Consider the following 15,516-nt stretch of genomic DNA (forward strand, 5'->3'; position numbering starts at 1 on the left):
TCCGGGTGGATGAATTAAGGTAGAACAACTGACCTTCCTCTTCAGTTAGTATCTTATCACCCTGCTTCAACCGACAGGGGAACTAAACAATGTTACTCATGGGGTTGCCACATTGCCAGACAGAGTAGTCACTCTGTTTGCCAAATACAAACTGGTTAGGAAGCAGAAGCAGACTAAGGCTTGGGGATTTATTTTGTTGATGAAAAAAGTGAAAATTTTCAAATCTTGAGAAAGTAATAAATTGAAAATACAAGTATTTTATACCTGATTCTGGTGTAAGGAAAAAGGTGGAGTATTAATGATAAAATACATTAAATATGGTCCATTACATTGTGCCCAATTGTCTGCAGACTATATTGTTGTTTCTATTACTGTATTGCAAGTTCTATATGCGAACGTTGCACCCTGGTTCAAAAAAGGATGCAATGATAAGTACAGCAACTACAGGGCAGTTAACTCAACCTCGGTGGTGGGAAGCTTTTACAAACATTAATTCGGGAGAAAATTAGCAGTCACCTGGGCAAATGTAGATTAATTAAGGAAAGCCTGCATGGATTTAAAAGCTAATCGTTTTTAACTAACTTGCTTGAGTCTTTTGATGAGAAAACAGAGAAGGTTGAGGGTAATGCTGTTGATGTGGTGTTCATTTACATCCAAAAGGCATTTGATAAAGTGCCACATAACAGGCTTGTCAGCAAAGTTAGAATCCATGGAATAAAAGACACAGGTGCAGCATGGCTGTGACAGGAAAGAGAGTAGTGATGAACAGTTGTTTTCTGGACTAGTGGAAGGTTGATAATAGGGCTCCCGGGAGATTGGTGTTAGGACCCCTGCTTTTCTTGATATATATTGACCTAGACTTGGATATACAGGGTACAATTTCAAAATTTGCAAATGACTTAAAACTTGGAAGTACCGTGAACTCTGAGGAGGATAGTGTTAAACTTCAAAAGTTCATAGGTTGGCTGGTGGAATGGCAAGTAGCAGGTGAAATTTAATTCAGAGAAATGTGAAGTAATCTATTTTGGTCGAAAGAATGAGAGCAAAATAAAGGTTTTTTTTTAAAAAGAGCAGTAGAACCTGGGGATATATGTGCACAAATCACATTGAAGGTGGCAAGGCAGGTTGAGAGCAGTTATTAAAGCATATGGGACCCAATTGCTTTATAAATAGGGATATAGAGTACAAAAGCAAGGAAGTTATGAAAAATTTGTATAAAACACTGGTTCAGTTTCAACTGGAGTATTGTGTCCAGTACTGTGCATCTATAAGAAGGATGTGTAGACATTAGGAAGGGTGCAATGAAAGTTCATGAGAATGGTTCCAAGGATGAGGAACTTCAGTTATGTGGATAGATTGGAGAATCTGGGGCTGTTCTCCTTGGAGAAGTGGAGGTTGAGAGAAGATTTGATAGAGGTGTTCAAAATCATGGGGGGGGTGGGGGTAGGTTCTGGACAGAGTAGACAGGGAGAAAGAGTTCCCATTGGTGGAAGGATCAAGAACAAACAGACACCTGTTTAAGGTTCACAAAGGAAACAGCATGAGGAAAAACGTTTTTTGCGCAGCGAGTGGTTAGGGTCCAGAATGCACAAGGCAGATTCAATCATCATTTTCAAAAGAGAATTGAATCATTACCGGAAGAGAAAAAATTACAGAACCACAGGGACTGGGCAGGGGAATAGGACTAGGCAAGTTGCTGTTATAGAGCTGGCACAGGCACGACAGGCCGAAAAGCCTCTTTCTGTGCTATAACCATTCTATGATTCTATGCCAGTTTTATAAATCTAAATAGTTCAACACTAAATTAATTACTTTAAAAGGCAATTTAGCAAGTTCCTACGGAAAATGGGTCATTCATTTCAATTGGAGTTGGGCGGTGTTTCGACGAACAGCAACAAGTGATTCCTCCAGAACAGTCACCCTACCAGGGAGTGCTTGCACCACCATCGGATGGAAGATCGTCTTTGATGAACTGTGTTCTTTTCCCTCACTCTTCAGATATGTTTTTCTTAAAAATAATGCAACTGTTTCGCCAATGAAAGATTTAGCATAATAAGCGAACAATGTGCTTCAGTAAAGAGTAAAATAACACCACGAAACACACATCAACTACTTCGATACGGTTACAACCACTATCTGACACACACACACGAACTTCCTTCCATTCTCTAAGTCTGGGAGCGGGAGAATGGCGACCATCCCCGTGGTTACGTAGGTTGCCGTAGCAATGACATACGAACGCGCGCGCCGCCTGTGGCGGGAGGAGCGGCCATCTTGGGCGCTGCGTGTGGTACGCGGCGCAGGAGAAGGAGCCGATTGCAGGCGGAAACACCCGAAGCTGTTCGTCTGACTTGTCCAAATCAAAATGGCGCGGAGGTTCGAGCTGGTCGTTGTGGTGCGGATCGGTTAATTTGCATTCAGATTTTTTTTCTCTCTTACCCTCCCTTCCCCCTCCCTCAGCGCCTTTTCAAAACAACGAACGATCGCACAACAAACAATTGAAGTTAACAAGAAGCTGTAGGGCAGATAAATGGTTAAATTAGTGAAAGATGTGCGAAAACTGTGCAGAGCTGCTGGACGTGTTAAATGCAAGTAAGTGGTAAAATTATGTCCTTGTTGCTGCATAGGCCCGTAGGTATTTGTGTGGCAAATAATAATCTGCAGTAATGCATAGCCATTGGTTCCGGCCTGTGTCTTCAGTCTTCGTGCGGCCTAGACACTCTAGAAGTGCTCGGGTCATTCAAGGCATTTTGTATTAAAAATGTTTCTTTCGGTCCTTACTATCTACTTACATTTGAATTCTGCAATATTTAATGTTTATTTGAAGTTTACTGCAATATTAAATAAATTTAGTGCATGTATGTCTTACAGCTTTTGTGGCCTAATAAATCAGGCTGACGAGAATAGAATGATTTTTTTACTGCACAAATGATGGCTAGTATTATCGTTGGCGATTAAGTATTGCCTTGAGTTGTATAATTTCATATATTTAGGCAATTATTATTGATAGTAAGTGTATAATATGAGATGTGTACGTTGCTTTCCAGATTCCAGTAATTTGTAACTAAACTGTTGTGGAGAAATAGGCACATGAAGTTGCTTTGATTTTACTTTGACTATGGATTAATAGCTGATGAGGATAGTTTAATTAGTCGCTTAAAATCTGTTTGCTTTATTGATATCACTAATTTTAATTTCTATGGATAATGACTTTTGCAGACTTAATAAGTGAGGCTAATTAGTTTAAAAGTGTTGGTCTTAATAAGTAAACACACCTTGAATCTCTTTTGGATTGTAAATATCATTTCTAAATGTTCCAAGATTGACAAGTACACTTTTGAAAAGTGGTGTGCAATATAGCACCTGTGCTGAATAAATTTATTTGGTGCTTGTACTTCTATGCAACATTTATTTTAGTTATTAATAGTATGTGATAACCTTTGGTATTGTATGAAACTGAGTTTTCATTAGCAGAAAGTTTGTCAGCGTTTAATTATCATTGATTTTGTACATTTTATGACTTAAACATGTACATAGAAGATTTTCTTACATAATATGGAAGTCGAGGCGAAAACTCAATTATTGAAAGCACTTTTTTGCATAGGACACAGGACATAGGAACAGGATTAGGTCATTCAGTCTGTCAAACCTGCTCTGCCATTCAATTGGAACATGGCTGATCATCTACCTCAACACCACTTTCCCGCGCTATCTCCATATCCCTTGATGTCACTAGTCTCCAGAAATCTATCGATTTCTGTTTTGAATATGTTCAATAATTGAGCTTCTAATGCCCTCTGGGGTAGAGAATTCCAAAGCTTCACCACTGAGTGAAGAAATTCCACCTCATCTCAGTCTTAAGTAACCTACCCCTTATCCTGAGAATATATCCGCTGGTTTTAGATTCATCAGCTAGGGAAAACATATCTATGTCTACCCTGTCATGCTGTAAGAATTTTGTAAGTTTAAATTCCCTCATTCTTTGAAACTCAACAGAATACAGACCCAATCCCTCCTTATAAAATAATCCCGCCATCCCAGGGATTAATCTGATGAATCTCCGTTGCACTCCCTCCATGGCAAGTACATCTCCCCTTGGATAAGGGGACCAAAACTGTACACAATACTCCAGATGACGTTTCACCAAGGCTCTATATAACTGCAGCAAGACATCTTTACTCCTGTCCTCAAATCCCCTTGCAATGAAGGCCAATATGCCATTCACCTTAATTGCTTGCTCCATCTGCGTGCTAACTTTTAGTGACTCATGAACAAGGACGCCCAGGTCCGTTTGGACACCTGCACTTACCAAACTCTCATCATTTGAAAAATACTCTGCCTTTCTATATTTTTCTAGCAAAGTGAGTAACTTTACACACATTTACATTATATCCCATCTGCCATGTTCTAGCCTGTTCAAGTCCTCTTGAAGTCTCTTTGCATCCTTCTCACAATTTACATTCCCACCCAGATTGGAGTCATCAGCAAGTGTGGAGATATTACAATTGGTCCCCTCATCCAAATCATTTATATAGATTGTGAACAGCTGTGGACCTAGCACCGATCCTTGCAGTACCCCATTAGTAATAGCCTGCCATGCCAAGAATGATCCATTTATCCCTACTCTCTGCTTTTGTCTATTAACCAATTCTCAATCCATACTAGTATATTTTCCCTAATCCCACGCGCTCTAATTTAATTAACTTACATCCTATGTGGGACCTTATTGAAAGCGTTCTGAAAACCCAAATATAGCAAGCACAACCACTGGTACTCCTTTTTCAATGCTACAAGTAATATCCTCAAAAAAAGCTACAAGTTTGTCAAACATGATTTCCTTTTTATAAATCCATGTTCACTTTGTGCAATTTTATCATTCTTTTCTAAATGTCCAATTATATCATTTATAATAGATTCTAACATTTTTGCTACTCCTAATGTCAAACTAACAAGTCTGTTAATTCTCCATTCTTCCTCTTCCGCCCTTCTTAAATAGTGGGATTACATTTGCTACTTACCAGTATGTAGGAACCTTTTCAGAATCTATTGAATTTTGAAAGATAACCACCAATACATCCACTATCTCTCTAACCACCTCCTTCAGCACTCTGGGATGAAGCTCATCTGGTCACCTTCAATCCAGTTAATTTTTTAAGTACTACCTCTTCACTAATACTAATTCCTTTTAGTTCCTCAGTTTCACAAGCCTCTTGTTCGCCTAGTACATCTGGGAGATTTTTCTGTATCTTCTTTTGTGAAGATAGACGCAAAGTAATCTCTCTGTCGTTTCCCTGTTCTCCACTATATGTTTTCCTATCCCCATCTGTAATGGGCCCACATTTGTCCTAGCTAATCTTTTCCTTTTTGCATACCTAAAGAAGCTTTTACAGCCTGCCTTCATTTTCTGCACTAGTTTGCATTCACATTCTCTTTTCCCTTTTCCTAATCAGTTTCTTGGTGCTCCTTTGCTGGGTTCTAAATTGCTCCCAATCCTCAGTCTTTCAACTTTCTCTTACCCTTATAAGCCACTTCCTTTGACCTAATGCAATTTTTAACTTATTTTATTACCCACGGTTGATTTAGTGCTGAAATCAATATGACTGTGAGATTGAAGTTTTCTTATGTGTATCAGAAGTTATGCCTTCCTTCTGAGCAGATTTTATCCAAAAGATTTTGTTCTTGGAAAATTATGATAAAGGTTTACTCGCCTAAGAATTGCCTTAGTTAGTGCTTATAAAGATCACTTGGTTCAATTATCATTGTCTATTTCACTAGAATTATTTAACGTCTGTGAAAAATGCATTGGCGGCTGATGTTCATAGTTTTTAAGTATAGATTTAGGAGAAGCTCCATTATTATTGATTGCATCTGAAACCCCAGTTGCCTATTTTTTCATGTCTGGTCTTTAATTTCTTTGTACCCATTGAACAGGCTAGGTTAGTATACCATTCCATGTGGTACTGTGGACTGTTGTGTGTGATATTATTGTGATTAATAGCTATGTTCTCAAATTGCATTCCATTGTACTGCATAAGAAATTGGGTCTCTATTATATGTATGTGTTATTACAACAAAGATTATGAAGAAATGTAATAGAAAATTAAGAATGAGTGGATCAGGTTAGATGAAAGCAGACTTATCAGTAGTTGAAGGCTCAAGGATGTGATGTCGTAGATACAAGATTAAATGCAAGACACACAGAACAGAGGGCAGAGGAAACTTCCACAGAGCTGTGAGGCTGTGGAATTTGCTTGGTGATTGAGGCAGAAGTTGTCAACATTCAAGATAAGATTGGATAGATGAATGAGGAAAAAGGGTGGGTTAATGTCACTGTAATGATTTGTTCACTTGGTAGGTAAATGTCAGCGTGGACTGGTTGGGCCAATTGATCTATTTTCTTTTGTAAGTTTGCTGTACTGTACTTGTTAAGCCTCATGGAATATTAAATTAGAGTAATGAGCTGCCTTGCAACGTACATGATAGGATCCACCTTTATGGCTCACAATGTCCTTGCATGTATGGGTTACCAAAGAGAGACACAAGTGATTATTATGCCTTATTTTATCATTGACAAGTTCTATGCAGTATGAATTGGTTAAATGGTTGATTGAATTTCTATAGCTCGTTCTAAGTGAATTTGCCATGTACACAATGAAGAATCCCTAGAATCCCTTCACCTTCGTGAAACATAGAAACTAGGAGCAGGAGTAGGCCATTTGGCCCTTTGAGCCTGCTCTGCCATTCATCATGATAATTATGATCAGTCCTCAGACTGTGACCCCTAGTTCTGGACTCCCCCACCATCCTTCCTGCATATACCCTGTCTAGTCCTGTTCGAATTTTATAGGTTTCTATGAGATCCCCCCTTATTCTCCTGAACCCCAGCAAATATAATCCTAACCAACTCAATCTCTCCTGTAATGTAATGACCTACATATTGATAACAATGCCTTGTCTATGTGTTTTTCTGACATTCTGAACTTATTTATGAACATGTCGCCGAAGGAAACCATTGACATTTGCACAATATCACGGCACTACAGATGCACTGTCATATCCTGAATCTGTATTAATTGAATTTATGAACTTAGCAACTTGCACAGTCAAGTTCACTTTTAACCACATCATGTAGCCCCAAATAGATGGTGTAGTCATGGGATCCCCTCTAGGTCCAGCGCTCAGTAATTTTTTTGTTGGTATTCACAAGAAACGTGGTTTTGATAGAATGAGCTCTAATTTCCTCTCCTATCCTATGCATATTTCCAAGATGTAAATGGTATGTTCACGATCTTTGAATCTGAGGTGTGTAAGGATTTTCCTACACACCTTAATATGCCCCATCCCATACTTAACTCTACTTTTGAAACAGAGCAGTCTAATGTGCTCCCTTTCCTCAATGTGCTAGTTGAGAAATCTGCTAATGGATTTTCCACTACTGTCTACCACAAGCCTACCTTCCCCAGTCAATATACACATTGGGATTTAAGATTGAATTTATCAACAATTATGTAAATAGGGCCCAAGCCACTTGCTCACTTTGCAAGCTTGATGCACAAATAGAGTACATCAAAGCTGTCCTACTGGATCATGGCTATCCTGATCAGATCATTGTTAGCTGTGTATTGCGCAGACTTGGGCCTGCAAAGTGCCCGGTCTACCTCAAACTACCCTGGATAGGCAAAGTATCTAAAAAAAAATTAAACAACAGGTTAAGCAAATAGTTTCATGCTGCTACTATGCAGTGGCTACATGAGTGGTATTTTCCACTAACGGGATAATGCCATTAGTCTAAATGGACATTCTGCCTACCATACAATTGAGCAACGTAGTGTATGAATTTCCATGCTGGTGCAATAAGGGCATGTAGGTTGTACATCCCAACGATTGGCTGATTGAATCAAATAGCATGTTTCTTCAATTGCTCGTAATAGGCAAAGTACAGACTGTTCTCAACCAACCCATGCTTGCAAAACCAAAAATAAAATGTCTACTGTTAGTTGTGATTCTGCGATCAGACAGCACATGCTAAACAATCCTCTGTGCTAATAGTTACACTAACAACCAATTTAAGATTAATCAGCTGAGCTCATAATATAGCTCATTTACGCTTGGTAACAGCGACATATATTCGTACACAGGGTTCTGTTCTCTGTAGACAACAGGAATATGTTCAAAAATTGTGCCTTTTTTGAATTACCCTAGAGCTTAGAACCGTAGAAAAGTTACAGCACAGAAAGAGCCATTCAGCCCATCATGCCTGCACCTGCCGAAAAAGAGAAAATAAAATGCACTAGTTGCCCATTTTAATCCCACCTTCTAGTGTCTGGTTAGTAGCCTTGCAGGTTACAGCACTTTAGGTGCAGATCCAGCTGCATTTTAAATGAGTTGAGGGTTTCTGCCTCCCCCACTAAACCAGACTGAATTCCAAACACCCACCAACCTCTGGGTGAAGAAGTTTTCCCTCATGCCCCCTCTAATCCTTCTACCAATCACCTTAAGTCTGTGCCCCCTGGTAATTGACCTCTCTGCCAGGGGAAATAGGGCATCCCTGTCTGCTCTATCTAGGCCCCTCATAATCTTGTACACCTCTATCAGGTCACCCCTCAGCCTCCTCAGTTCCAAGGAAAACAAACCCAGACTATCCAATATTTTGTCATAGCTCTAATTTTCAAACCCTGGCAACATTCTTGTAAATCTCCTCTGTACTCTCTCCAGAGCAATTATGTCCTTCCTGTAATGTGGCGACCAGAACAAAGTTCCAGCTGTGGCCTAACCAGCATTTCATACAGTTCCAGCATTACATCCCTGCTTTTGTATTCTATACCTCATCCAATAAAGGAAAGCATTCCATATGCTATCTTCACCACCTGATCCACCTGTCCTGCCACCTTCAGGGACCTGTGGACATGCATACTTGGGGATCCTATAATACCCTGTTGCTTTCTCCATGGCATACCTCAGCCAATCAGAGTCGACTTGCCAATCAATCAGCACCTGGATTACAAATTATTGTGATTGAAACTTGGCATTCTTGCATTTGTCCCAATGAATGCAAGGCTTTGGCAACATGTCTGTTCAGCTGCATTAAATATGTATAGTTTAAGTTGTTAATCTTGTGTACAACTGTAACACTGTTGCATGGGTTTAGATTTGTCTGAAACGCTGCAGTGCCTTACTTGAAAGTTACAGCTGTTAGTTAAAGGAATACAGAGAGATTGTGTATAGAGTGTTGAATTCTTTGATAATTGCTACATTATATTCATAGTGACTTATACACGGTGTCCAGCAACTATCAAGCTTTTAAGTACAATCAAAGCTAGATGTTTGTAATAGCAAAAGCAGTCATTTACTGTAGTAGTGGCTGGCTTTCTTTTGGGTCCAGCTGAGTCATCCTATTAATGGTTGATATTGAATGTAGTTCCTATGGGAGTTAGGCCTCAGTTTGTCTCTATTTATATTCATTCTTTTTTTTCAAATTATAGCATTAGATATTTCAGTGAACAACAATAAAATTCTTTTAACGTTTCTGTTCCACAGAAGTAACCATCTATTTTTGAAGGGGATTAACAATTGTGGATTTATTTATTTACAGTCACAGAAATCATTGAAATCTTTTGTGTACAGTTGCAGGATTTTCAAAAGATTTAATGTTATACAGGTTGGAAAAACAGGTGATGCCCTTTGTCTCTTGGGGAGAATCTAGGTTACTTTTTCCCTTGATTATGCTTTCTTCCTTTCTGCTATTTATGCATCCTATCTAGAGTGAAGTGTGTTTCTAATTGGTGTCTGTTACCTTTGCTGGTGTTGACAATCCAGGAGGACAATTATCAGCCCAGCCTAAGCTTTCTTTGATAATGGAATCATTTTAACTTCATTAAAATTCTGCCCAGCAAAACATGTACATGCAGGAAGTCAGATACTGAGTTGTAATTCATGCAATGTGTTCTGTAATATGCATGTTTAGTAAATTTGGTACTAATCATTTGTAGGATACAAGTTGCTCAGATGGGTTGGTTTTAAAGTAATTTCCTTTTTAACTTTGTCAAAGTCAAAGAAAGGAGGGAAAAATACTATTCTCAAAATACTATACACCTCAAAGTCCAGTTCCCTAAATGAGCAGAAAGGATGCTTATTTTTCACCTTTTAACAGCTAGTTGAGGTACTTAGTGCAGATGTCAACTATCTTGTTTTTAATTCTTTTGCTTTGTAAACATTGAGTGTCTTACTCTCCTTGGATCTCTGCTTAATGTAACTTGACTGCAATAAATAGTTTTTGCTTCAGAACCAGTTCAAACAGTACAGTATAAATTGCAATTAAATTCATGAATAACTAAGCATTTTGACACCCTGCATTTTGGTATATTGCTGCCATTGAAATGGTAGGGTAACCATTATATGTAAAATTATTTTCGTGCTGAAATGTTACAAAGCTCAAAGAGGGCCTAATCATTTTAGCTGTTGAGAGTATATAACATAAATGAGACAGGTTTACAATTCTGTAAGTGAGTTGTCAAATAGTGCTAATGTACTGTGTGTGTGTGTGTCTGTGTGTGTATCTGTGTGTTTGAAATAAGTTTGAGGAGAAAAAAGGCAAAATTTCTGCTAATGAGTTTGCATAGCTTATCAAAATTATGCTGTGATCCTCCGAGCCAAGCATGACCACACTTCTCCTATTGTCAGCTGCATAGGTGTGTACCATGGGGTCTTGGATACATGCATAAAGTTTCTAAATACTTGCATGTATATCAGTTGCTGATGCAAACCAATCAATGTTCTGATTAGGATTTCTCCATTTAATGAAGAAATAGTGCTAAAAGCAGCTCTTTCCTTTCGTATTTAATTCAAATGGGACAGACCCATAGTAATAAATATGCGCAAATAAGATTTTGTTTTCTGGATTTCAAGGGTTCTTTTGTTGGGGCTCAAGTTACTTGTAACAGTAAGCGTTGGCTTGTCTCGGTTGGTAGTACATTGTCTTGCGTGTTAGGAGATAGTGGGTTCCAGCCCCGCTTATACACTTAATTTAGACTGAAAATGCAGCACACAATCGGGGGAGTGCTGCTGTCTTGTTCTGCGGAGGTGCCGTCTGTTTGAGTGGATGTAAGAAATACCATATTCACAAACCTCATTCAGATTTAATACAAGCTTTCATTGAAGCTGGCAGGGAGCATACATATTAAGGACGTTTACTCTTTTTTAAAAAAATGCAGAAAATGACAGTCCAGCGACTGATATTTGTAGAGGTACAGCATGCCTATTTTCATTAGCTTATTTTTTTGATTCTTGGCTGTGAGATTGCTCTCTGCCTCAGAAGCATGAGTCAAATGCCAGTTTAGCTGTTTGATGGCACTCTTGATTCTGAGTTAGAAAGTTGTGGGTTCAGACTCCATTCTTGGGGACTTGAGCATGCAATCTAGTCTGACACTTCAAGGCATTTTCAGAAAGTGTTCTCTTTTGGATAAGATGTTAAACTGAGGTGTTTTGTCTGTTCAGATGGATGTAGACAATCCTGTGACAGCATTTGAATAGTTGGGGAGTTTTCCTAGCCACAGTTTTCTCTCAATGCTACCAAAATACATTGACCATTTATCTCATTCCAATTTGAAACCTTGCTATATGTAGTGGTTGTTTTATGATGGATTCTCCTGTCCCTTGGATGGATGAATATTCAGCAAGGAGAAAATTGTTCACCATTCAGGTTGGTGTCATCTCATCTGTGATGTTAAGCCAAGTCTTGATTTGCAGATCTGATTGTAAATATTACATGTGAAGTCAGTGGAGGTGTAGGTGAAGGCACTGGTTTTGTATCTATAGAGACCTGACTCTCTCCCTCAAATGTTGAGATTGCTTGATGACAAGACTTCCACATTGGACCTGTCTAATGTTGTTTTTTCTCATGTAATGGGGTTCAACTTATATATTGAGATTGGCTTTCAGAATGTCTTTGTATCTGAGTTTGGGATGACATATGAGTCAATTGGTTGTAGAATACTATCTTTAGTATGAAGAATCCTCTGTGTGAGCCTCACAGCTGATGCAGTGAAGCTGAGCTCTGGTGAACATGCTCTCAATAACAGTTATGTGGCACCTTGCAAGAACTTTGGTGTGAGGATTTTGTTGCGATCCTTAATGTTGCAGATGGATCTTAAGCAGCAAAAGCGAAATGCCTGTAGTTGCTTTGTGATGCCAGTAGCCTCACAACCATAGAGAAGTGATGTGAGAAACACTATCTGGTAGACCTTGATCTTTGTTTTGAGACAAACTCTATGCTCTTGCTAAAGCTAGTGGGTGAGTCTGCAATATGCTGAACTTGCTTTTGCTAGGCAATGGGCAATTTCATCCTGTAACATCAAGTTGTTGGAGAGGATACTCTCAAGATAGCAAAACTTCTGAACTGAGTTGAGAAGTGTATTATTGATTGTGATAATGGAATCTTGGAGTTTGTAGCCAGGGCAGGTCATTACAAAATCTGTCTTTTTCAGACTTATTGTAAGACTGAAGCATTCTGAGGCTTGGGCAAAGTTGTTAACAAGCATCTGGACGTCTTCTGAATGTGTGCTATTTGAGCACAGTTGTTGACAAATCAGTTCACTTAGTAGCTGTTCTATGATCTTTGTGCGAGCCTTGAACCTTTGTAGATTGAAGAGATTGTGCCCTCTGTCCTGAACTGAATGTGTACTCCTATGTCGAGCTCTTTGAGTGCATACAATAGCATGGCTGAAAAGTAGATGGCAAAAACAACTGGAGCCATTCTGCAACGTTGCTTGGTGTCATTAGTAACAGGAAAGACATCTGATGAAGCAGCATCCTCTATTATGTTGGCCATCTTGATGTCATGAAATGAGTGGATGACCCTGATCATCTTTTCAGGGCAGCTGTAATTTGTACAGTACCTTCCATAGGCCTTCATGGTTTACTATGTCTGAAACCATGGTCAGGTTAATGAACACCATAAAGAGGCCCTGGTTTTATTCCTGGCACTTTTATTGAATTTGGCATGCTGCAAAGATCATGTTGACTGTTCTCGTTCACCCCGAAAGCCACAGTGTGATTCTGTGAGATGAGTGACAATCTTATTGATGATAATCCTTCCTAGTACTTTTCCCGCTTTGGGGAGAAGTGAAATACCATGATAATTGTAAAGGTGAGTTATGAAAGCATCCTTGTAATCTTGGGACACAATGCTCTGGTTCTAGATTAAGCAGAAGAGGCTCATGAGTTTCCTAACCATGCGAACTCCTCTGTACTTGAATATTTCTGGTGAAATGCCATTGGCTCCAGGGATTTACCCAGAGACATAAAAGCGAAGAATGTTGGAAATACTCAGCAGGTCAGGCATCAACAATGAACATTTCAGGTCGATGACCTCTCATCGGAAGGTTACTGTTCTGATGAAATGTCATCAATTTGTTGCCTGATCTGCTGAGGATTTCCATCATCTATAGTATGTTGCTTTTGTATTTGCCTACAGACAGTTGCTTTCTGGCCTTGGTGACCTTGACTTGAAATGAATTGATGGCAAGCTCATCCACAACGTGAAATTGTAGAAGTGATTCAATGGTGTCGTCATACATTGTGGATTCTTGGTTCAGGAGTGCTAAAGTGCTCTGCCTGATGAAAAAGAATCTTTTATGCCTGTTTGTTAGGAGCTGATTGCTTTTGGCTGAGAGGATGGGTGTCACACTGTTGGTTTTGGGACCATAGGCAGATCAACCCTCATGGAGACAGTTCAGGTTAAGCTTAAATGCAGCTTTCTGAAGCTGTGTAGCCTTGTTCTTATCTCTTAGTTTGGATTGCTGCGTGTGTTTTCGCTGTTATCTGGATTTTCCTGCTGATGATTTTTTTGTCAGGAATGTAGGATCTGTGAACATTGTATACATCATCTAGTAGCTTGGCTATATCTTGGTGGTCCTTGTCAAACCAATCCTGGTAGTTTGGTTTGATGAGTCCGAGGACCTCCAGTGCCGTGCTATGAGTGACATCTCTTAATTACTTCCAAGATTCTTCAATGTCTATGTTATTTTCTGCGATGTTGGTGAGTTCGGTGGCCAATTTTTGTTTCAGTTCCTGTCTCTTGGCCGAGACTTTAGAATAATTACATCGGGCTTTCTTTATGGTTTGAGGTATTGTCTTCAAAAGACCAATTGCTCCTGACAAGCCAATGAACTGACCAGAATTCAGCACCTCCAAGGCAGTGGGTAGAGCGTACATCCTTGAGCCTCTTTTGCATGTGTTGGACTACATTATTGTACAATGCTTAGAGTTGGGTTGCATCCATGTTGTTTTCAGTTTGTTTGTTAGAAGACTTTTGTGATGGCAAGGTCAAACTTGCTGCACCTGGAGAGAAGGATGTGGTGCCCTGGCCCTCCCCTCCCCTCCATGCCTTCCAGTCTACCAACATGGGCACTGCAGTCACCAAGAGTGATGATCCTGCTAACTAAGATAGTCATAGACTGCTTCTTTGACTTCCAATGTGTGCGTGTCACTGTTGGTGCAATAACCTCACTGAGGTTCAGTTTGGGTTCTGCCAGGACCACTCAGCACCTGGCATCATTGAGCCAAGGCTGTATTCATAGACAAAAGGGCTTAACTTGTGGGGTGAAGTGAGAGTGACTACCCTTGACATCAAGGCAGCATTTGACAAAGTGTGGCACCAAGGAGCCTGAGCAAGAGTGGAGTCAGTGAGAATCATGGGGGAAAACTCTCCCCTTGTTGAGGTCATACCCAGCACAAAGGAAGGTAGCTGTGGTTGTTGGGGGCCAATCATCTTCGTTCCAGGACATTACTGTAGTGTCCTGGGCCCACCCATCTTCAGCTGCTTCATTAATGACCTTCCTTCCATCATAAGTGGGGATGTTTACTGTGCACTCAACAGCAAACCATCTTCAGCACCATTTGCGACTTCTCAAATACTGAAACAGTCCATGTCCAAATGCAGCAAGACCTGGACAATATCCAGGCTTGGGCTGACAAGTGGCAAGTAACAAGTGCCAGGCAATGACCATCTCTGACCAGAGAGAATCTAACCATCACCTCTTGACATTCAATGGCATTGCTATCACTGAATTTCCCACTATCAACATCATGGGGGTGACCGTTGACAAGAAACTGAACTGGACCAGCCATATAAATACTGTGGCTACAAGAGCATGTCAGAGGCTAGGAATCCTGTGGCGAGTAACTCACCTGCTGATTTCACCCCTCAGCCCCAAAAGCCTGTCCACAAGGCACAAGACAGCAGTGTAGTAGAATATTCTCCATTTGCCTGGATAAGTGCAGCTCCAACAACACTCGAGGAACTTGACACCATCCAGGACAAAGCAGCCTGCATGATTGGCACCCCATCCACAAACATTCACTCTGCCCATCACCAAAGCACAGTGGCAGCAGTATGTACTATCTACAGGATGCACTGCAGGAACTCACCAAGGTTCCTTCGACAGCACCTTCCAAACCCACAACTGTGACCATCTAGAAAGACAAGGTCTGCAGACACATGGGAACACCGCCACCTGC

The 15,516-nt window shown here is 40.1% G+C and overlaps 1 protein-coding gene across 5 annotated transcripts in view; it reads left to right on the forward strand.

The window, feature by feature from the left end:
* Positions 1-2,371: 2,371 nt before the first annotated feature.
* The window catches only part of usp34 (ubiquitin specific peptidase 34), a 269,588-nt gene continuing 256,443 nt past the window's right edge, over positions 2,372-15,516 (forward strand). For all 5 annotated transcript variants that reach the window (XM_041211861.1, XM_041211887.1, XM_041211870.1 and 2 more), the window contains exon 1: positions 2,372-2,592. In XM_041211861.1, the coding sequence (XP_041067795.1) occupies positions 2,550-2,592 (43 nt within the window). In that variant the 5' untranslated portion in view covers positions 2,372-2,549. The remainder of the gene's footprint in view (positions 2,593-15,516) is intronic.

The sequence above is a fragment of the Carcharodon carcharias genome, chromosome 2 (genome assembly GCF_017639515.1).
Source record: "Carcharodon carcharias isolate sCarCar2 chromosome 2, sCarCar2.pri, whole genome shotgun sequence".
Taxonomy (NCBI): domain Eukaryota; kingdom Metazoa; phylum Chordata; class Chondrichthyes; order Lamniformes; family Lamnidae; genus Carcharodon; species Carcharodon carcharias.